At 41.3% G+C, this 22725-nt stretch overlaps 4 protein-coding genes across 12 annotated transcripts; 3 read left to right on the forward strand and 1 right to left on the reverse strand.

The window, feature by feature from the left end:
* Positions 1 to 215: 215 nt before the first annotated feature.
* Positions 216 to 6505, reverse strand: LOC103986147 (uncharacterized). Its single transcript, XM_009404055.3, has 9 exons — positions 6349 to 6505; positions 4453 to 6151; positions 4019 to 4245; positions 3595 to 3927; positions 2410 to 2656; positions 1827 to 1955; positions 1531 to 1746; positions 1300 to 1423; positions 216 to 636 (listed from the first exon to the last, which is right to left on the reverse strand). Exons 2-9 carry the CDS (start codon positions 6010 to 6012, stop codon positions 398 to 400), a joined length of 3075 nt encoding a protein of 1024 aa, XP_009402330.2. The 5' UTR covers positions 6013 to 6151; positions 6349 to 6505; the 3' UTR covers positions 216 to 397.
* Positions 6506 to 8888: 2383 nt separating this feature from the next.
* LOC103986470 (transcription factor bHLH111-like) lies at positions 8889 to 10105 on the forward strand. Its single transcript, XM_009404490.3, has 6 exons — positions 8889 to 8948; positions 9039 to 9197; positions 9337 to 9411; positions 9482 to 9547; positions 9666 to 9716; positions 9926 to 10105. Exons 1-6 carry the CDS (start codon positions 8889 to 8891, stop codon positions 10103 to 10105), a joined length of 591 nt encoding a protein of 196 aa, XP_009402765.2.
* Positions 10106 to 10907: 802 nt separating this feature from the next.
* Positions 10908 to 14290, forward strand: LOC135613144 (uncharacterized). 8 transcript variants are annotated; one of them, XM_065110190.1, is made up of 6 exons: positions 10916 to 11387; positions 11478 to 11728; positions 11807 to 11864; positions 12016 to 12535; positions 13465 to 13745; positions 13835 to 14290. In XM_065110190.1, exons 4-6 carry the CDS (start codon positions 12023 to 12025, stop codon positions 13992 to 13994), a joined length of 954 nt encoding a protein of 317 aa, XP_064966262.1. In that variant the 5' UTR covers positions 10916 to 11387; positions 11478 to 11728; positions 11807 to 11864; positions 12016 to 12022; the 3' UTR covers positions 13995 to 14290. The 8 variants fall into 8 exon arrangements, with proteins under 8 accessions (XP_064966267.1, XP_064966260.1, XP_064966261.1 ...); XM_065110191.1 differs by having other exon boundaries at positions 12019 to 12535; XM_065110192.1 differs by having other exon boundaries at positions 11670 to 11728.
* A 458-nt stretch (positions 14291 to 14748) lies between these two features.
* LOC135613146 (ADP-ribosylation factor GTPase-activating protein AGD7-like) lies at positions 14749 to 19997 on the forward strand. Of its 2 annotated transcripts, XM_065110198.1 has the most exons (4): positions 14905 to 15872; positions 17179 to 17256; positions 18890 to 19370; positions 19860 to 19997. In XM_065110198.1, exons 1-3 carry the CDS (start codon positions 15051 to 15053, stop codon positions 19367 to 19369), a joined length of 1380 nt encoding a protein of 459 aa, XP_064966270.1. In that variant the 5' UTR covers positions 14905 to 15050; the 3' UTR covers position 19370; positions 19860 to 19997. The 2 variants fall into 2 exon arrangements, with proteins under 2 accessions (XP_064966268.1, XP_064966270.1); XM_065110196.1 differs by lacking the exon at positions 19860 to 19997 and having other exon boundaries at positions 14749 to 15872; positions 18890 to 19590.
* The last annotated feature ends 2728 nt before the right edge of the window (positions 19998 to 22725 follow it).

Raw genomic sequence — 22725 nt, forward strand, 5'->3', positions numbered from 1 at the left:
TCGATTCTTCCATTACCTTTGGCTGGTACGGGAGCATGATGAGCTGCTCTCGTCTCGCAGCCATGCGTTTCGATACCGTCGGCAAACATGCAATGACATCAAAGGCTAATCCAAACAGAAGATATGATCATTAACTTGCTGAGCATAAAAATCAAACAACATGGTTTGACAATCACCAAAGAAATGAGGCAGATGGTAATTGCTCGAATCAGATATAAAGGAGAATCAGCATCAGCTGCCATTTCTGAGTGTAAATGACAACAGAAACACCAAAAAGATGAACTGTTCAAAATTTGACAATGGTTCATGAGCATAGTACCTTTGCCTGAAACATCATAAAACTCAAGCAACAGCTCATTTCATATTATTTGTTCTGGGTCCGATATCGAAAAACTTTTCAATAAGGAAAACTGATCGCCTCAGGCTGTAATGCCTTCTGTACAAGCTCGGTTTGCTCTTGAACATGAACAGAGTAGAAACCTGTGGCCGTTGCAGCAGAAGGTGCCCTCCCGACGTACTTGATGTCTTCAAACTCCCCACGACCTAGTGCCCTCATGGCGGTGTATAGGCGAGGATTGATATAGCTGTATGCACCCATGTTCATTGGCTCTTCCTGACACCAGACAATTTCCGCATCTATAGAAACACAAATAAAGAACTGAAGTGAGCACACAGATTTTATTAGTAAATACCATCAACGAAAAAAAGAGTCTAAAGGCTACAATTTGTCCCAGGAGGCACAGATTGCAATTTACAACAAATCCTAAGCCAATAAGAAATAGGATCTATAATCAACTAGCCAGTGGTAGGCTTTGCATTTAAGTTAAAGTCAGACTCAAGATGAAGTAATAATTGTAGGCCCATGCTCCTCATGGTTCCATATGACTTAAATCTTATCCAATAACTCTAAACTATCAGAAGAACCACAACTATACTCTAAAACTATCAGAAGGGGCTCTCAGCATTGATTAGGCTAGAGAATTCACTGGCTGTTACAACTATGCTTTAACTACGAATGACAACATTTTGGTTTGGACAACAAGTCACAATATATACAAGTACACCAAAGTGAACATCTCTTGACTTCACACACACACACACACACACACATAAAACCATTTCTCTCACTCGCTGTATTCACACCCACTCTCACTGTGTCAAGGTAAACCCCTCATGACTGATCAGACATTATGGATGTGACAATAACCAGAGGTAAAAACACTTGAACTTTAGTACCAACAATGAAAGGAACTAGAAGCAATTAGCATTAAAGAAAAGATCAAAAACAGAAGTCCATACTTGGATATCGCTTGAGCTCTCTTTGAATGAGGTCATAGGGGAATGGGCAAAGCTGTTCCACTCTACAAATGGCTACATCCTGGCGATCCAACTTCTTGCGTCCTTCGTCAAGTTCATAATAGACCTGAAAAAAGCAAATGTGAAAATAAATAATTTATTCAAATATGAAAAAGTCATTAAAAAAATAGATCAGATTGTCTATAGAAACTGAAAGAAAATCACATGACTTGCCTTTCCAGAGCACAAAATGAGACGGTTAATACCCTCCTCTATCTCTTTGTGATTATTCTGGTCCTTTATAAGGCGTTTGAAACGTGTTCCTTGCTTATCAAATCCTGGATGGCCTTCAAGATCATCAAACTCGGATAGATTTGATTTGCAGTCCTTGTGCCGAAGTAGGTTCTTAGGGGACATCACAATCAGAGGTTTCCGGAACTCCCGATGAATCTAGACAAAATACCAAACAATGACTTCAACTGAATTTACTTGTGCAATGGAACAAGCCGATGATTTTTGCAAACACTAACCTGCCGTCGCAGAACATGGAAATAATTTGCAGGAGTCGTCACATTCACAACTTGCCAATTGCATTCCTGGATCTGTTTCCGGAGAGTTGGGTCCATCTCAGGAATTACATACGGGTTATCATCACTCATCTGTTTAACATCATAGCACATTAACTCTCAGAGAAACACTTTAATTGCATGTTTGCAATTCTTCAAGTAGCTTTCAAAGGTGTGTGAAATTGACAATCAATATTCTTAAATAGCTCTATAATATTGATACAGAAAAAGGAATTTCTCCAGGCCAGATCATATAAATGAACAGACATATCTTCATGAATAAAGACATACAAAGTCTCAATGTATCTGAACTATTTAAACCTACCGTACATGTAGTAAATAACGGATGAACAAGACCTTGGAAAGGGAAAAAGCAAAATCAACCATATAAATTTGGATTTGAACTAAAACTGCCTGATATGCATGCAGTCGTCAAGCACATGTTCATGTAAGGCCTTAGGCAAACATATAGACTCCTCTGCTTCACGATTTAGACGACAGGTTTACCAAGTATTATACATAATGCCACACGGTAATCATGAATTACCTGGAGGAAACGCTCCAATCGTGCACTTGAATGTTCTGGGCCTTGACCATCATAACCATGGGGAAGTAAAACAACAAGCCCAGTTTGGCGTAGCCATTTGGATTCTCCACTGCTCAAAAACTGATCAAACATTACCTGTGCACCATTTGAAAAATCACCAAACTGAGCTTCCCAAAGTATCAATGAGTTAGGGTTTTCCATCGAATAGCCCAATTCGAATCCAAGGACAGCAAACTCTGAAAGTGAACTGCATTTATAATGGAAGGTTAGAAAGTTGAGCTCAGCTATAGCAGATTACTGTATACAAGCAGCCCTTCATGTCAGCATCATTACTAGAAATAAGTAATGAAAGCAACTTAGTGAGGGTCTTAATCAACAATAAATGTTTCTTTCACTTGAATTCTTTGCAAATCAATAGTGACGTATTATGGGAATACAAATGTGTGCTAGTATCAAAAGAACAAAACATTCAATGATGAGAAAACACAATGGAATCCAGCAATCTATATATCAAGAATAAATCCAGAAATATGTTCCAGGACAGCAAGAAACGTCCCAAGGTATCTAATTATCCCAGAATTTTGCATAATATAAGTCACCAAATAGATAACCAGTCATCTGAAAATTGCTCCTGCGAAGAGTTACAGAAACGTAGAACTATTTTTTTACGACACAACTGTGAATTATCAAATGCAGACCACTTCCAACATTGAAACAGGTTCCAGTCTAACAACAGGAAGTAGGACCAGATATTCTAAAGAATTTGATGATTTGACCGAAACATCTCACCTAGTAGTAATAAAAACAGACATTATTAAGTTTAAATTCATTAAACATGCAAAAGATGGCCATCATTGCAATATCTGTCACACTGTCAAACACATATGAAGCAATTATCCAGATTAATTTTTGGGATTAAAATCAAGTAAAAAAAAAGTGCACCGAGTGTAGATGAGTAAAATACCATGTTAACATTTATAGTTAAGAAATTCAGACAATCAAGAGCCTCTTATACACCACAAAATCGCAAAAATAAATCAATATCATATTTTCCTACACAAACCTCATTAGACTTGCAAGAAAGTGAATCATATAACAAGCTGAGATTATCAAGTCAGAAAACTTATGTTTTCTCGATAGCGAATAACAGCACAGACCAAAATACATGAAAATTATGGTACAAACCTGTTGCTGACAGTGAACAACTCTTCATCTTGGTTCATCACAATATGATCCAAAGGGCAGTATTTCTCTCCAGTCTGTTGGTCGTGAATAACTGAATGACGATGACTAAATGTACCTCTTTCAACATCTTGGCCACTCAATCTTACATGATTTCCTTCTATAATTAGAGTAGCAAAAGCAAGTGCCTCTCCCATTGCCCAGTCAATGCCTTCCCCACTTTCAATCATCTGAGCACGCTGCTCAAAGATCTTTTTTACTGCTCTATGAGGCTTGAAAGTTTCAGGAAGAGTTGTAATGGCTTGTCCAACGCGTTTCAAAATCTCAGGTTTAACTCTGCGGAACAAGGCAGTTGTTTACGCAGTGCATCACCAGAACAAAGAATTGCATAGAAGAAATTTTTAACCAACAAAACAAGTCACGATACCCAGTGTTTCGAATACGCGAAATCTGTTCTGGAGACTTAAATCCTAACCAATATGCTGAAAGCCAGTCCCTCCTTTTTGGAACATAGTCTTTGCTGTTAATAAACTCTTCATTCAAAATGGAAGTGACTTTGTTGTGAATTCTTTCGATATCTTCTTTAGTGATTTCTCCCGACTCCAAGAGTTTGCTTTGGTAAATTTCAAGTGCACTTGGATGATTCCGTATGACCTGTTAGAGGGGCAAAAAATATATAATTAACATTGTCAAGTAGCAATTATGAAGACCTATTACAAGTCAATGTAGAAGGTATATCGCAAATGATTGCAAGAGTACACAATTTGAAGCCTTCAGCGAAAATTAAAGCTATTATGTCATAGACGACCCAACTCATAAAGCGCCACTGTGCAAAAAACCAAAACTTGGAGAATGATTCACCTGATACATTTTAGGTTGTGTGAAAGAGGGTTCATCAATCTCATTATGGCCAAATCGTCTGTAACATACTATATCAACCACCACATCTGAATGGAATGTCTGCCTCCACTCCGCTGCAAGCTCACAAACATGGACAACTGCTTCCATATCATCTCCATTTACATGAAAGATTGGAGCATTCAGGGCTTTGGCAACATCTGTGCAATATTGAGAAGACCTTCCGGACCCAGGATCAGTGGTGAATGCAACCTGATTGTTAATCACTATGTGGATTGTTCCCCCGGTAGTGTAGTTGGGGAGGGCACTGAGATGTAGAGTCTCATAGACCACACCTTGTCCTGCAAAACTTCCATCACCGTGGATCAATACACCCATATTTTTTATCCTATCAATATCGTTGGAGTAGTATTGTTTTGCCCGTGTCTTCCCAACCACAAGTGGATCAACAGCCTCCAAATGACTTGGATTGGCGACCAAGGATAAATGAATCCTTTTGCCACCTCTGGTTGGCCTGTCATATGAAGTACCCAAATGGTATTTCACATCACCTGTTCCTGTATACAACCCAACTTCCCCATCCACAGGCTTTGTGCCACTGCTGAATTCACTGAAAATCTGACGCAAAGGCTTCCTGACAACATTGCCCAAGACATTCAGCCTGCCTCTGTGAGACATTCCAATAACAATACTCTCCACCCCCTGGTCAGCCGCTCTATCAAACATCTCCTTCATCCCAGGAATCAGGGTCTCCCCTCCTTCAAGACCGAACCGCTTTGCAGCAGTCCACTTGGTAGCCAAGAAATTCTCAAACTCAGTGCTCCAAATAAGCCTGTCAAGAATGACCTCTCGCCGTTCCCGACTGTACTCCCTAGGTTTGACCGTCTCAATCTTGTCCCTTATCCAATTACACTTATCCCTATCAGGGATGTGCATGTACTCATATCCCACGTTCCCGCAATACGCTTGCTCAAGCCTGTTCAAAATCTCACGGAGGGTTTGCACAGGGCGGTTATCCGACAAGAAGCCAGCCATCCTCCACACACCAAGGAAGAACTCCCTATCCAAATCTGCCTCCGTGAATCCATAGAGACCCAAATCCAAATCCTCAGGGATTTCACGCTCCTCCAAACCCAAAGGATCTAACTTGGCCTTCATGTGGCCATTGACCTGGTAGGCCCTGACGAGCAGTAGCAATCGCATGCTCTCCTGGATGGTCTGGCCGGAGATTCCTGGCGACGTGGCGGCCTGTCCAACGAAGTTCCTGAAGAAGTTGTCCCACGACTCATCGACGCTGTTGGGGTCAGCCTCCCAGGCCCGCTGAAGCTCCTCCAAGTAGACACTGCTGGTGCCATCCAGGAAGCTGTCGGTCAGCCTAGAGAGGGGCACAGCCCGGGGGATCGGCGCGGCGGACTCGGCTTTGCGCCGAAGGGCGGCAGAGTGGAAGCCCCGGGAGGGCGGAGAGGGGAGGGCGCGGGGCCTGCCGATGTGATGCGGCGCCTGAGATAGGTTTCTCCTAATGGCCAATCTGGCCACGCCGGACACGGCCCTAAACCACCCCATGGCGATGGATCTCGACCAAGATCCGGTGGATCACCACTAAAAATATCAACTTTCTTTACAGAGAAACCGTTAATATCGGAGAACAAAGAGATCAAACCTTAAACCATACACATCACAAGCTGAGAACGCGACGACAATCCTGAAAATTGTAGAACCACAAAAAAAGAATTTTCATCAAGGCATTACTTTCTTCGTCATTACTGAAAAACAGACTAATCTGCAAGAAACTTTAACAAAACTAACGAATCGAATATGGAGGAAAGATGAAAACAACAGAAACACGTTAAGATTCGACGACAGAAGACTAGTAAGTGATGTTGCGGGTGGCGATCGCACCTGAAATGCAGGTAGGAGAAGGCGGAACCCTAACCCTGGGCGAGGAGCCAAAAGGCTTCCTTATATCGTCAGAAGGCCAGTCCGCCACAGAGCCGCCTTTCCCGAGCCTCCCAGTTTGGTGGTCTTCTCTACGCCTGTGGTTCTCTGAACTACGCACCTCTTTCTCATAAATGCACTCCCACTTGTCACACGAGATAGGAAGGATTAGGCGACGAGACAAAAAACGGGGGTGGCATATATCAAAAAGGCGAGCCACTGTGTTCGAGTCGACGAACGACGTCTACCGAGTTTCTAGCGTGCGACGTGACGGCGTGTCACTCCGACCGTTTCGTTGGGCCATTCGGTGTGGATGCCAGCTCGGGTGCAACATGCGTAGAAAAGCTAAAAGGGCCCCTTCAAACCAGAACCGTCCATCCTACTTTTATTTCTAATCTCAACCGTTCATCTACTTCTTCTTATTCAAAAGGGGCAGGCGAAGAGTCAGATGGACGGCTCCGAGACGACGCTTTGCCGTGCACGATTCCGTCGGTGTAATTTGCATTCTTCGGGATCTCCCCAATGTCGACGAGACACGAACGACGCCCTGTCGTTCACGTGCGTGTCTGACAGATGGCAACCCAAGCGGTCTTCGTGACGTGAAACCTGATGCCTGTGCTGGCTGGAACAGGCGAGCCTCACCAAGGGAATCGGAACTCGCTCGTTTACGTTACGGTTTGAATTTGGGACGCGTCCACACTCTTCGTTGGGATGGGTTGGGTCTCGACGCATCTATTATTCCATCTTCTTTATTCTTTCACCATACGGGAGGGATTATGAAATCATATTATTCGATTCTAGAATTGACCGAGTGTTTTTACCACCTAATCCGTCCTGTACTGTGGACATGACACGTGTGCTATTTGACCATGTGTGTCGTGCAAGTCAAACCCATTGACTTTGTGGAGAAGGAGAAAGAATTTGATACATTACAGATCCGACTTTCGGAAGCATACACGTTTTGGTTATTATTGCTCCTTACGATTGTTTCCACAAGACATCAAGATGATCGATAATTTGCATCTTTCTGTATGATTCGTCTCGGGAAATCTCGAAGAGGAATTAGGGAAAAAATAGAGAAGCAACGTCGAACTTGCACCGAGCTAACAAAGGTTCATCTGTTCTAGTTCTGAGCAAATGACCTTGATAGAATGACGATGACGATCTCCCACCACGGATCTGCTGCTACTACTATTTGGTGCGATGTCACTTGTCATCAACATATGGGGTTGAACACAAATTAATTTGGAGCTTATTTTAACATCACTTTGTCTCGTGGGAAGTCTTTCGAACTAGGAGTAGAAAACAAAACGGTCAACTGGTCTCGGAGGAGAAGAGAAGAGAAGAGAGAAGCCGTTCGAGTTAGCCAGAGTTTTCTCTCTTGCTAAGTAAATGATGCATCATTTATAGTGCAAAGAGATGGACTGACAGAGATATGAAACGGATGATCCCTCAAATCACGGCTATTTACGACATCTCTTCGCCTTTTCTACTCCCCACTTTGATTTCCTTCCTCAGTTTTCCCATTTCTATGCCAACCACCATCGTTTCTCATTCGTCTTCCTGTCCCGTGCTCCATCTCTAGCTTTTTCTCCGATGGCAAGCTTTCCTCAGACGTAAAGCAACGGAGCCATCCTTGTCGCAAGCAGTAGCAGTTCTGCATCCGAATTAAGCAAATATAAGCAGCTTCATTGGCTTCGCTTACTGCCCTTCCTCTCCTCCACCTACGCACCCAGTCAGAGGTATGTATTACTCTGCTTCCTTCGTTCTTATACCTTCTCGTCACCAGAACGCATTGTTGGGTTAATCATGCTTTAAACCTCTCTCAATTTTACATTAATTTCGTGGATTGCCTCTTCGTGTTGTTCTTCCCTAATATTTGCTGACTGAATTGTTCTGCATGTTTTTGCTTAATTCGAGCGAATAATTGCAGCATCTAATGCAATATTTTCCTAGTTCACGTAAGATTGATTGCGGATCTTAGCATGCCACAGTTCCTGGAATCTAACGTCTTGGGAATGTGGAACGACGCAGCATTTCCCCAACTCTCTTTCCCTCGCAGCAGCAGCAGCTTCGGTATTATAGATATAAATATGTATATATATATATATATTTATATATATTAAGCATCGAATACTGCTAAATTTCCGACATGGGTTCTCGTTAACTCGTCATGTGTTCGAGCAGGAAACTCGGAATGGCTGCAGAGTTCCAACACCTCTGCGGAGCTCGAGAGACTGTGAGTGCAGTACTAACAACGCTAACATTCTCTTAGTACTACAGTTCGATACCAGCTATAGAAATTCTTATAGTGAAGATGACTCATGAACAGAAACCGCGACAATTTCCTCAGTTCCCGTCAGGATAACTACAGTGATTGCTTGCAGCTCCAAGGCAGCTGTCCACCACATCTAGGATCTATCACAGGTCAGTTCAGTGATCGCTACGGATTTGTATAGAACAGCACATTTCCTGAATCTAACGCAGCAGGAGATGGAGATCCGATGACCGTCACAGTTGCTGCCGGTTCTGCGGAGTACAGCACTGCCGGAGTTCAGCGTAAAGTGAGTCGTCGTGCTTGAGTCAACCTCGAGGGGTAGTATAACGCTGTCTTTTTCTTGATCTGTTTCCGTCTTCTTCTTCTTCTTAACTAGGTTTTGGCAGAAAGAAGGAAGCGTTCAAGGGCTAGAGATCCTGGAACCAAGCATCAAACGACTTCACGTCCATCGAAGAGGCCGAAGACTGTGTGCTGGCAGACTCAGCATCGCCTGCCGGCCGACGAGTCAACAATGGCCGGAACGCAGCTCGTCAAAGTAGTAAAATTCCCACCTACTCTTCGGGATATATATATGCATTATTATTCCACCAGTACACCCTTCCTTTTTCTTTTCTTCATGTTCCTTCATCCTTCATCATCATTCTTATTCTTGCATCACGCAAATGGATATGTAGGCACCTGCGAGAAGGAGCCAGAAGCTAGGGGATAAGATAACAGCTCTTCAGCAGCTCGTCTCTCCTTTCGGCAAGGTCATCTCTATTTAAAGTTTAGACTGTACGTGGAAGCGAATTGACAGCTAAATTGGATCTACGTATATAGACGGATACTGCATCGGTACTTCACGAGGCTGCTCTTTCTATCAACTTCCTTCACGAGCAAATAAAGGTACGTTCATCTAACATGTTCAATGTGTGTTCTGAATGAATCGTCTCTTATGAATGGTTTATATTTCTGAATCCAAACATGGTAACGAAATATTCATGATTCTGCTACCACGAAACAGATGCTGGCCGCTCCATACTTTGGAATGAGCTCGCCAGAAGTGCGGGTTCAGGTAATCGAATACGAGACCCTTCTTCCATGGATCTGCTATTCCTGAAATCCTTCATGAAAGATCGAAAAATAAAAAAGGAAGAGATTCCTCGAGCATTTTGTCATGTGGAACCGAACTCGTCATACGCTTACCAAGTGATGATGCATACAAAACAGGCATTACTTGGAAGATTAACCCTGAATACTATATCCCGTATATATAATTGTCAGGGCCATGCACGCAACAGCGCTGACTTGCGGAGTAGAGGACTGTGTCTTGCTCCCGTCGACGCCATACCGGAGCTGATGGATGGAAAAGCTTGCAGTAGCTGTTGGCCAGAGACACTGGTGAGGGAAGCTGGTCTCGATCGCCACCGCCTTTCCAACTTCACCACCATGTATACACCGTGAGCACCGACCTCAGCGTGGTCTGCACCTACCATAGTTCGTGCTCCTCAAGCGAGACCCAGAATAGCTCCATGTCAGTTCGAAATGGTATGACGCCCAGAATAGTTCACATTGTAGTTGATGAGATGGCTTTGTGCTTGGTTAGTGGTGTTATTTCCGTTTACCTTTCTTTTCTAGAGAGGTGGACCGGTTTTAGTCCACATCTCTCGTTTAATTCTGTATACTTGATCATCTTTCGTGGTAGCATCTGCTCTATCCTTATATATGAACTTTCATCTTAGTTGGATTGCTTTAATGGTGCAAACACGCAGCAAAAGATTAATCTGTTGATATCTTTAGGGTTTAACCAGCCGGCTAGGTGATGACAGAGGAAAAGTCTTGGGACGTTGAATTGGCGATTGTTTGACCTAGACTGGATGAAGAAGATAATAGAAACAGGCACGCCGATGAACTTGTCGTTGGCTGGTGGTAGGGTTCGATCAAAGTAAACTACATCATGGTTTAATATATATTTTTATGCATCTCTAAGTTTAATTTGAACAGATGTCCGACAGGAGGAGACTGTGTATCATCATTTACGTTTACACTTTACGCGCGTGTCGGGCCGGACGCGTTTGCCTATGGCCCACCATAGTGTAACTGGCACACGTACGATTTGCATGTTGATGTAGACTGTAGAACGCCATGGCTACTAGTCGTCGGTCTCAACCCGGATAGGCCACGTGTCAATCATCAGTGGATTCTGGTCCACTATCTGCTGTTGGTCGTTGACCGTGAGGCTTGACCTGCCATAAAGCCCCCGTTCGTCTCCCCATTTCTCCAATCGAGGTGACTAGGGTTGCTTCAAATCTTCTTCGATATTTTCTGCTTCTGTTCAGTCGTTGAATGGGCTAATTTGGATCGGGCGGCGTCGAGTTGGGGTTCGTCGGATCGCGATCAAGTGTTCCTTCCCGCCGTGGGCATCGACCATGCCTTCGGTGTTCGCAGGGCTCCCCCCTCGCCGCGCGGTCATGAGCCCATCGGCTACCTCGTTCAACGGCGGTTCTTGCTCTCATCGCCTTAAGCCACTCGAGAAATGGAGTCGTCGCGGTAATTTGAGTCAGTAGTGCGGTCCGCGCGTGGCACAGCGGTTGTTTTAGGGCTTCCTTCTCGTCTCCCGGTCCCTTTTCTTTGATCCGGAAGGGTTTTCTTAGATAACTTTGGATATTTTCCTTGATTGGCTGCCTGCGGCGAATTGTGAGTTGGAGGAGTGTTCGATTGGCTCTGGTTTCTTATACATGCGAAGGTAACTGATGCTACACTTCTACGTTGCTGTTATTCTAAGAAAGCTTTCTTCTTGTGTATTTTTTACGATTTTCTTTTTTTCGTGCGGCAGATGATCTGTCCTCCTTGCTGTTGTTTGGCTTATCTGATCAGCAGACTTCTATCTGTCGTTAAAGTTTAGTCATTGTATCGAACTCTGTACACAGCGATCAAATTGCAAGCCTTGTGTTCTTGTTGCTTAATTTTGATGCACACCATGTGCTATCCTTTTTAAAGGAAACATTATTCTGTTCTCTTTTGCTAGATTTTTGTAGCTGACATGTTTCAGTTTATTCTAAGGTGACTTATTGCATCTGCCTTCAGGTGAGGTGTCTTCCTCTTTATGTGGTAAAAATCAATGTCTAAATAGTATTGTAACTAGATTAGTTTTATTCTTTTCAGTATTAATCAACTATGCAACGATTAAGTGCTCTCTCGTATTCCTGTAAAGGGGTTTGAGGTAGGTACTTACACTATTATGTCCTTCATGTTTAGCCAATAAACTTCCGTGGCATAATTGTCTTGCTACTATTTTATTACATTCTTGATACTTAATGTACATACATGAAATTGTTATTGATGTGAACCCTTATCGGCTCTTGATACAACAGCAGCAAGATGGACAGTTTCTCTCGTGGTGATACGCTTATTGTCGATGCTAGTTGTGGCTTTTATGTATATGGCCTTGTCTGTGAGAAGTCACATGTAGAAAATGAAGAGAGTGCCTGTTGGAAAATTGAAGATACTGTGAACATCACATTTCATGGGATCTCGAGTGTTCCTTTTGTTAGTGAAAAGGATGTGTTAACAGTTCAAGACACTACTGTTGCTCCTGCTATGATATGCCCTGTTGGTGATCTTCAAGGACACTTTTCTGGTTCTAATGCAACCTCAGATGAGGAAGTAATTGAACTAAAGCAGACCGAAGCTTACAAAGAGTTATGTCGTCCGGCTCCTTTCGATTTGAAGAAACAGAAAGCCTTGGCCAAGTCTGCAACATTTCCTTCCTCGATAGAGGTGGATGCTGCTGACTTGTCTATAAATGGTGGTTGTAGGCCAGAAACAGCTCTTCAAGACAAGTGTTCCTTCACATCTAATTATCCTACCTATGAACGTTCAGCCTCTCTTCCTGTGAGTTTCTGGTTTTCTAAGTAATGTTTAATGCTTAAGTTGTTTTCCTTACACCGTGCAGGTTTTCTTGGTGATGTATCATACTGAACATGTTTGTTTATGGTTGAGCATTATATATAAAATTTTGCATGCCAGCACAAAGATCTTTAGAAAGCAATGATATTGAGGGACTACACCTTTTTATTTGGTGAAAATGCAAAGCTTATCCTATAAAGCAGAGAGTGGAATATGATGAGAAAGGAAGGTCATTGTTTTTTTCTCTCATGGACTGGAATTTGTTGTTTCTCCCAGTAGGAGATAACATGAATGTACAAGTATACTTGATCATTTGTTTATTATATGCAGTGCTGTTAGTAATCTTAGACAGGGTTGGCGCTAGATGCAATTGACGTTGCTAGATTTTATTGCTGATGGCATTGTCTGTCATATGATTTTGTACTTTTTTCTTTGATTACATTGCTAAAATGTGATTCATGATAGAGCTTCCATGTGATTGTAATTTTCATGTAGAAGTGGACTATGCATATTTCACTGATTGAGGTTCTGTTGCAATATACGTTCATTTCTGCAGTATTTCATATTTTTGCTCCTTAATCTATTGAGTGGATTTTCATGTATTTCATATTTCTGAGCTTCCATGTGATTATATGCAGTGCTGTTAGTAATCTTAGACGGGGTTGGCGCTAGATGCAATTGACGTTGCTAGATTTTATTGCTGATGGCATTGTCTGTCATATGATTTTGTACTTTTTTCTTTGATTACATAGCTAAAATGTGATTCATGATAGAGCTTCCATGTGATTGTAATTTTCATGTAGAAGTGGACTATGCATATTTCACTGATTGAGGTTCTGTGGCAATATACGTTCATTTCTGCAGTATTTCATATTTTTGCTCCTTAATCTATTGAGTGGACTGCTATTCTCCAGGCCTCCTCCAATCTGATTTCTGCCATGAAGGGAAGCCGTACCCAGAATGGTTCACCTTTGAATGTGAAGTTACATGTAAAATGGGCTCCTGAGGTATATGATCCACCGTGCACCTTGTTGTCGCACACTGTAAAGAAGAGCTATCACCACCGGCACAAAGCAAAGAGGAAAGATAGGAATAAACACAAGCACAAAGGTAAGTCCACTCGGGGGAGTACTACCGAGAGGAGAATTGCAAATAGGAGCAGCATCACCAATATGGCTGAACCTGTGGATACGAGGTTTATTCTGGATTAGAATAACAATTTGAGAAGAATTGTTCCATCTATGCACTTGTTAGTAAGAATGAACCTCACTATATTTTTTTCAGGTTGCAAATCACTGAGGACGGATTGCAGCTGAATGGACATGAAAAATCGAGCACGGAGGCCTTAGAATATGCAGTATGCAAGCAAGATACAAAGTGCCGAAGCACCGTCTTGAGGGAGGCACTTGCTAAAGTGCATATTTCTATGGCAGAGGCAACATAAGAAGTCCTCGTCAGGGGCAATGTTTACACAAATATCATGTTGATGATTGTAGATAAATAAGCACGACACATTTACACTCATCCATCCGATGGTTTCCGTTTATCTTGCCTGTAGTGGTTGCCATTTTGCATTTTGCTTGTGCTGTTTTCCTGGGCTGAGGATGAGAACACCATGGTAATTTCGAGTTCCAGAAACTGCAAACCTAAGAATGTCGTGTTGTCTTATGGTACTTGAACGTTTTGTTTGTGATGTTTCTTCATGGTTATATTTGAGAATTTTTTTGTGTTTCTGTTCAATTTTTAAAGGTGGCTACTCTTTAGTTGCCTAAAGTTTCGGTGATTTTAGAATAATATCTTATATATCTAAAAGAGTAGACGGAAAAAGAAATATTTGGCCGTCGTTGAAGACTCGTTGGCCGTCGGTGAAGGCCAGTTTGATTAGAATGGTAATTACGAGAAGTCGGGCCACTATATATATATATATATATATATATATATATATATATATATATGTACTGCTTAGTAGTGAAGCCGGTAGTGACACAGACTAATAAAGGACCTGATATTGTTGGTCCATGTTTATTATGGTCACATGTCTCCCGTGATACTATCAATTGGATATTGAGCTTCTTATCAATTGGATATTGAGCTTCTCGTTATTAATTTACGTCATATCTTTATATATTATAAATGTTGTAAGCCGAAAACCCGCATGAAGGAGAAGCCCATCCGGTGATGGCCCAAAAGCAAAAGCCACGGTGCTCGGTGATCCAAGTCTCAGGCTGGGAATGAGCTTTCCCAATTGCCACCCTCACCTGATTCTTGCCAATTAAGTGAGCGTTTCTTCGGTACCGTGGCCCCTAGCCTGCTGGAGGAGATCGACGGAGAGGAGGACGAAGATGCTCGCCGAATCCCTCAAGCCTCTCCCCCTCGATCCCTCCCTCGCTAGTGTCGCGATCTGATTTTTGTTCTCCTCCCGCCGTTCATCCTTCTTGGGATCGAACCCTCTTCCTTCTTGGAACCGCCGATCCGGAATTTGTCCGGATCGGGATCCGAAATGGCGGCCGCCTCGGCCTCGCGACGCCTCCGCCAGCTCCAATCGCAGCCGGGGAACAAGACGTGCGTCGACTGCGCCCAGAAGAACCCGCAGTGGGCCTCCGTCTCCTACGGCGTCTTCATGTGCCTCGAGTGCTCCGGCAAGCACCGTGGCCTCGGCGTCCACATCAGCTTCGTCCGATCCGTTACCATGGACTCCTGGTCCGAGATCCAACTCAAGAAGATGGAGGCCGGAGGCAACGACCGCCTCAACGCCTTCCTCGCCCGCTACGGCGTCCCCAAGGAGACCGACATCGTCGCCAAGTACAATACCCGGGGCGCCGCCGTTTATCGTGACCGCATCCAGGCCTTGGCCGAGGGTCGCTCGTGGCAGGACCCACCGATCGTCAAAGAATCGCTCAATTCTGGTGCCAAGCCGCCTTTGGGGCGGAGTGGTGGGAAAGGCGCCCACCAGTCGAGTAACGGAGGCTGGGATAGTTGGGACAACGATGACTACCAGTCCTCCTCCTATTCTGATATGAGGAGGAATCAATCAACGGGCAACTTTAGGACCGGGAGCGGTAGCGGGATTGGTGGGGCACCCCCGCCGCCCAGATCTAGATCAACAGAGGATATCTATACCAGGGCGCAGCTGGAGGCGTCGGCTGCAAACAAGGAGAGCTTTTTCTCCAGGAAGATGGCTGAAAATGATTCTCGCCCTGAAGGGATCCCACCATCGCAGGGGGGGAAGTACGTGGGATTTGGTTCCACGCCACCGCCGCCTACTCAGAGTAATAATTCACAAGGTGATATGCTCCGAGACACAGTTTCGATTGTCTCTCAGGTGATGAACAATTCACATAAAAATTGCCTACGTTTTAGATTTACATGTTGCAATCCTATCAATTATCTGAGGTTAAGTGACCTTGCATATTTTGCTTATCCAAATGTAAAACTGTAACTACACCTTTAGAAGCAAAGATGCAGTCTCTTGTTCTTTTACATTGTTCTCCAGAATACATCAACTAGAGTTGTCATTGCTGTAAAGTATCTGCAGAAAGACAGATTGCAGACCATGCTGTAATTACTATTTCCTTGACTCTAGCATAGTTCAAGACTGAGGACCTTCTTGTAATTAAGTAATTTGTTCTTTTGTAATAATGGAAACAGCAACATAATTTCATACAAAAAATACTGTCCGGTTCTTTGTTTAAAAGTTAGCATGTTCTAGTTTGTCCACAAATTTATACTGATATCACACTAATGTGCTTCATTGTGGGTTAACCTGGAAGTCTTGGATATTTTGTCTGTTGTAAGAATATAGTTTAAGCATCAGCAAAAGAATGGTGGTTGGTCTGTCAAAACTTGCTCTTTGCTAGGTGATTATGCTGATCATAGGTGTCCCTCTAAAGAACTTAATTACAAACTTTTGAAGCAAATTTTGGACCGTGACTATCCCAGTTTGGAAGATGAAGCAGATTTTTTCAACTAACAAGATTGGGACTAGAAGCTCCTGTGCAAAAATTTCATGAACAACCTTCTCTATAATATTTCATATGCTTATACACATCAAGGTTTGTCATAAAGCATAAATTATAAGATAGTCAATTGTCATATAAGATACAAATAATAACATAAAAAATAATGAAGCTTTTTAAGGGCAGTCTACATTTATTTCCATTAGGCCAATCCAATGATTATTTGTTTCGCATCCATTTTCAAATTTCTTTTTGTAAATGTTCAGCTAGATTTTTACTACGTAAGTCCGACGACCTTGGGTCTTGGGACTAGCCAGGGAGGATATATGCACAAAAATTCAAGTTACTTATACAAGATTCTATCTGTGGTGAATTATGTGAAATGTTGCCATAAGCACATTTTGCATATTTAATGAGACCTCCACTTTCCTATTCTTTTTTTGAGCACATCATTCTCTTTCTTCACTATCAGCCATGCATTTTTTCTTGTTACATCTCTCTCTGTTTGTTTGTGCTTTTTTTTTGTATCTATAATTCTAACTGCAAGTTTCACTTGTTTCCACTGTTCACAATTTATTAATTTTCCCTTTTATTTGAGTATATCATTTCAGTTTCTAGGTTCCGAACTAGTTATCTTGAATAAACTCACGTACCTATTTTTCATTTTGATAGGGTCTTGGCCGGCTATCCTTAGTTGCAAGCTCTGCTGCTAGTGTTGTCCAAGCAGGCACAAAGGAGTTGACTTCCAAGGTATTGTTTATTGATGTCTCAGATTTGCTCAATGCATGTAGGAGAATGTTAGCTTCCCTTTGTTGTTTTTTGCTGCCACTGTATATAACATTCGGATTCTGTATCATTTATAAAATTTTATATAATGCCCTCTTAATACCTGTCTTCAAGACCTCTATTTCTCTAGGAGAGATTTTCATTATTTTAGGTAATGTTCTTAATCTAGTCTTACCAATTAACACAATCATTCAGAACAGTATTTATGAACACCGTCATCACTATCAGTGGTCATTATTGTATCTGTAATGTCTGTTTTAATAAAATTTTCATGTAAATTCTATACGGAAAAAAGAACTCAATGATTTGGCATTGTGCTCCTAAACATGAATCAAGAAACTATAATTTCTGTGACTGACAACAAAAAAAGTTTGATGGCAAGAGGGTTTAACAGTATATAAACTAGTGTTCTCTTTATAACAATCATCTCTGTTACATTATAAGCTTATATAGCAAGAGTTTTCCCTTCAATCGGAACAATCACATAAAAGATGTCTCATGGAGACCATTATTCTATTAAGTCTCCACATCTGTGCTGTGAGCATGGGTATGAATATGGGATAACAACGGGATAAGCTGCAGATAATGCCAACGCATAAACTCTTGAAACATATGGTAGTATATTACATGGATAAAATAATGAAAAGTAATTGAAATGTATAATATTTCATGCCAAACAATGACATCCGTTTATAGTGTCATCAAATATTGTTATTTCATGAGAACCAGCAAATATCTAGCATCCTAGCCTATTTATCAGAAGAAATATTTTTCTCAATATAGTACCACAAATATATAGAGTAATTTAGGACAAATAATTATTTTTATCTTTTTATGCTTATTACAAATGACATAAGAAGTCAACATTTAAGAAAAAATTAGTTTCTGTGGCAGAATGTATAGAGGTATCTCCTAAGTGCCATATAACTATCAGGTCATTTTGATAAACAATTAAGATTCAAATGCTATAGAAAGTATCCGATGGACGTCCAAGGAGTAACTTATAAGCACCATGTTCGGCATGTGTTTAGCATGAATGTGACAAGCAATTTTGAAGCATCCATGTCTCATAGCTTTGTCGTGTTTGTATGTATGTATGTACTTTTTGATGAATCATCATTTTAGTTGAGTTTGAAGTAGATGCTCGTTTGAGTAGTGATGTTCAGATCTAAGTACTTAATAGAATAGTTGTGGTGATGGTGATACTGCCCCAAGCAGACATTAATTGCAAGAAGGGACTTAATGATGTCAACCGTAAATAGTTGGGATCTGTACCATATCATGTCATATGTAGTCACAGGTCAGCTTTTCTGTTTTTTCCATTATTTTTGTCATTATTTTAGCTATTAGCCTAGTTGCACATTGTTATCGTTGTTGTTTGCTCTATGCTTGCTTGTAGACTTTTCTTTTTTGAATTAGTTTTTATTTCTTTTCATGGATGATATCTTGTTGCCAACTTTTGAACAGTCAGGATATTGTTGGAGAATTTATGAATATTTACGTTATATCGGGTTTTTGCATTTATGCTTCCTGTTCTATGTATTGCAAGAATCTTATTATATATACAATAATATATGTCCTTATTTTTGTAACACAGATGAAGGAGTCAGGATACGATCAGAAGGTCAATGAAACTGTGAGTGTGGTAGCCACAAAATCCACTGAAATTGGGCAGAGGACATGGGGAATCATGAAAGGTGTGATGGCAATGGCATCACAAAAAGTTGAGGAATACAGTAACGAAGGGATCAGCTGGAAGGTGGATGATTGGTCACAGAAGGAAAGTGTAAAAAATGGATACTATCAAGAGTTTGGTCAGGACAACAAGAGTTGGAATTCACCTCGAGAGAATCCAAACAAGCATTACAATTCTGTGAGCTCTTCCTGGGATAACTGGGACGAGAAAGAAAGGAGAGAAGAACCTAGGAAAGGAACACAAAGTAGTGAAAGCTGGGCAGGTTGGGATGACATGAAAGATGATGATGGCTATGCTAATTACCACTATAGCTCATCAAACAATGCTGCCAATCAAAATGGAAAATCTGGTTCATCGTGGACGGATGGTGGATTTCTGTGAGGTCGATCTGTTCTCTTAATCCCTTTTCCTTTATTATGTTCTAAATACAGTAGAGGTGTGTTTATTAAAGTTTATATTGTTAAAACTGTTGGGGAGGTTAGTTCTGGATTTTCAATTTCTCTATAAGCTGTATCTGCAATCTTTACCATTCTGCTATTACCAACTTTGCAACCTAAAGATATGCTTGTGTAGAAATAAATGACCACTCCCTGAACTTCCAACTTGTCAGTGTTCTGATCATAACTTGTGCTTTCAAGTGCAGCTTTGTCTCTACTTTGCTTCAACTATCAAGTTTGGGGTTTGGTGCCATGATCATGTTTTTTGTTCACAGGAGTTATGAAAAGTGGCTCATCTTGATTTTGAGACGGGAATGATGCCATTGAGCATTTGCGTCGATGCGAATCCCTTTTGCATCCACTTGTCATTATATATATATATATAATTTTTTAAATTACAATTGTCACTTTAATTCAGGGCGTTCTTTCTGCAGTTTGACTGACGTGGCAGCAACCGTCACCGACTTAGAGAAATATCGCTACATATGTCGTCATACAAACAGTGTATTTCCCGCTGCCCCCCTCTTCTTCCACCTGGTCATGTCCTCTTAACCCGGAGAGCCGTCTCGTCCGATCGATCCTACCACCTCTCAGCCCAAAAATTTCTCCCTCGGCCACCGATCGCCGCTCGACCTCTGCCTTGGTCAGCAGCCCGATCGGTGATGACCGTCGCGCTGTACATGTCCCTCGACGACGTCATCAAGAACATCAAGAAGGCGCGACCTCGGAGGTGTCTTCGAGACGCTGGCTCCGCCCGTCGCTTGCCCAATCTTTCGGTTAACTACTTCGTCACTTGCTCGACGGAGAAGGTACGTTCATGGTCTCCGGCGATTTTTGGGGTTATTCATTTAGATCTCCGGCCCAGATGGGTTGCCCTTCTTCGACGGTTAGGGTTTCCTCGATGGAGACGAGCACCAAGCTTGTATCTCCAACTTGGATTATAGGGTGTCAAACGACAACATCAAGGCAATACTTGGTTGCCTTTTCTACATCATATTACACTTCATTAATTGTGATGTTTCTTCATTCTTCTGCTTTAGGTTTGGTTGTTATTATTGTTGTCAGGCTTCTTCCACACTCTTCTTTGTTTGACTACCGGAACATAATTTTGTTAAGTCTCCAAGCTTTGTTCATTTACTTGTTCTTCTTCCAAGTCTTCTTGGTTCTTGAAACTGACTGTCAATATTCTTGATCTATTTGTTGTATGTATTATTCTGCTTCGATCAGATGCATTGCCTTTCAGTTGGATTGATTCTGTGATATACTTGTTAGACTTTTTTTGACGCTCTTCTTTGTTCGTTTACTTGTTCTTCTTCCAAGTCTTGTTGTTTCTTGAAACTGACTGTCAAGATTCTTGATCTATTTGTTGTATGTATTGTTCTGCTTCGATCAGATGCATTGCTTTTCAGTTGGATTGATTCTGCGATATACTTGTTTGACTTTTTTTTGCGCTCTTCTTTGTTCGTTACTAGCACCATAGAATTTTTCTTTTACGGCTATGGTTTTCCATATAGCTGTGTATTGTTCAGATGGAGTATTGCTTTTTCACGTATTCTTGTTCTTTGTTAATGCTCTGAGTTGTATGTCCTTTTGACTTCTTGTTGTTCATAATCTCTTTGCCTTGTTGATTTTAACACTTGTTTGTCGTTTATGTTTTCTCTCTTTCTGATCATCTGCATCGCTTCTGTCTCCAACTGATTCTGTACTCTTGATGATCTGCTGTTCTCTGACTTGTTCCACTCTTCTTTGTTTCATAACCAGAACGAACGTACATATCTTCCCTTGCAGTTGTGCTTTACCATTCAGCCTCGTATTAATTACTCCAATGGAGTGTTTTCGTTCGTCATGAATTTTCCACTTGTTGGAAGTCTCTTCGTCTTCTTGAATTAACAAGATTCTCGAGCCATTTATTGTTGTTGTTGTTGTTGTTGTTGTTTTGATCGGCTGCATTGTTTCTCTTCTCTATTAATTTGATTTTGTATTCTCGACCGGTCTTGATTTTTGATTATTTTCTGTTGGATCTTGGTATCTCAAATTGTGCTGATGCTCTTACATGTCCTTTGCTTCTTCCTTGTCAACAGAAACTTGATGTCGTTGTTCTTGTTCTTGTTGCATTTCTTCCATGCTCTTGCAAATTGTGCTTTGCCATGTATGTGGCCGTATGTTGTTTAGGCAGAGTCTTCTTGGTGTTTCGTGGGTTGTTGGTCTCTGTCGAGCATTTGAGATTTGTGTTCTTTGGCTTGCTGTTCGACGTCTTTTCAATTTTTCAAAATTCTCGAGTCATTTGTTGTTTGTGTTTATCTTTTTTCAATTAAACTGCATAGCTTCTTTATCGAACTGAACTGATTCTGTGTTCTTTACGGATCTTGATTTTACTTCCTTTTGGTTGAATCAAATCTTAGTGCCTTCTTTGTTTTTTTTGGCGTGGCTGGTCGTTGTTGTTGTTGTTGTTCCTCATTCATATCATCAAAGATTCTCGAGTCTCGAGCCTTCTTTGGTTGTTGTTCGTGTGTTTCTGTTTCTTAATCAGTTGCATTGCTTAACCGTCGAACTGATTTTGTATTCTTGACTAATCCAAATTTTAGTTCCGTGGAATTTTTGCCCATCTCCGGAAAGTTTTAATTGTTGCCGCCGTTGGTAAATATTTTTCCTTTTTCATGTGAGGTGTTGATGGGAACTGATGTTTTGGTACATAACTTATTGCGTTTTATGATGGAACGAGATCATCATGATTATATAGCTTATTGCGTTCCCAAGGTGTTTTGTACGGTTTAAATATTGCTCTTCTGCCTGTGTTTCCTTACTTTTAAATACTTGGAATGATCTGTGAACTTTTTTTTTTTTCTTTCAATTTTGTTCCATGTTTCATTGTTTATATAGAAATCTAATTTGCTTAATTCAAAAGTTCGACGCTGCAGGAAAGCGAGAGGCTGTGATTGCGACGCTTAAGTTTCAACAAAGAGCAGTCTAAACACTTTCGAAATCAAATTACTGTCTAACACTTTCGAAAATATTATTTTCAAGAAATCCTTGCGGCAATGGGAATCACGAATTCCCAACAACGAGCAACAAACAAAATCATTAGGGATAAAAATTGTTAAAATCTTTTGTGAAGTTATTAAAAAAATATAGAACAAGAAATATAAAAAATAAATCGTGTGAACACGAGGGATCGAGGTAGGACGAGTAGTAACAATTTTTTTTTTCAATGATAGATAGGAGAGTGGCAAAGAATTAAGAAATATAATAATAATTTGAAAATTTTGGATAGCTATCTCACTATAATTCAAAGGCGAGTTT

Source organism: Musa acuminata, chromosome BXJ2-5 (genome assembly GCF_036884655.1).
Source record: "Musa acuminata AAA Group cultivar baxijiao chromosome BXJ2-5, Cavendish_Baxijiao_AAA, whole genome shotgun sequence".
NCBI lineage: Eukaryota > Viridiplantae > Streptophyta > Magnoliopsida > Zingiberales > Musaceae > Musa > Musa acuminata.

Coding starts and splice junctions, on each gene's coding strand:
- LOC103986147 (XM_009404055.3), bottom strand. CDS start 6,012: ATGGGGTGGTTTAGGGCCGTGTCCGGCGTGGCCAGATTGGCCATTAGG. Junction 1,424..1,530: donor TCATTTTGTGCTCTGGAAAG/GCAAGTCATGTG, acceptor TGCTTTTTTCAG/GTCTATTATGAACTTGACGA. Junction 637..1,299: donor AGAGCTCAAGCGATATCCAA/GTATGGACTTCT, acceptor GTGTTTCTATAG/ATGCGGAAATTGTCTGGTGT.
- LOC103986470 (XM_009404490.3), top strand. CDS start 8,889: ATGACCGTCACAGTTGCTGCCGGTTCTGCGGAGTACAGCACTGCCGGA. Junction 9,412..9,481: donor TCGTCTCTCCTTTCGGCAAG/GTCATCTCTATT, acceptor CTACGTATATAG/ACGGATACTGCATCGGTACT. Junction 9,548..9,665: donor TCCTTCACGAGCAAATAAAG/GTACGTTCATCT, acceptor ACCACGAAACAG/ATGCTGGCCGCTCCATACTT.
- LOC135613144 (XM_065110188.1), top strand. Junction 12,536..13,464: donor AACGTTCAGCCTCTCTTCCT/GTGAGTTTCTGG, acceptor GCTATTCTCCAG/GCCTCCTCCAATCTGATTTC. Junction 13,746..13,834: donor GCTGAACCTGTGGATACGAG/GTTTATTCTGGA, acceptor TATTTTTTTCAG/GTTGCAAATCACTGAGGACG.
- LOC135613146 (XM_065110196.1), top strand. CDS start 15,051: ATGGCGGCCGCCTCGGCCTCGCGACGCCTCCGCCAGCTCCAATCGCAG. Junction 15,873..17,178: donor CAGTTTCGATTGTCTCTCAG/GTGATGAACAAT, acceptor TCATTTTGATAG/GGTCTTGGCCGGCTATCCTT. Junction 17,257..18,889: donor CAAAGGAGTTGACTTCCAAG/GTATTGTTTATT, acceptor TTTGTAACACAG/ATGAAGGAGTCAGGATACGA.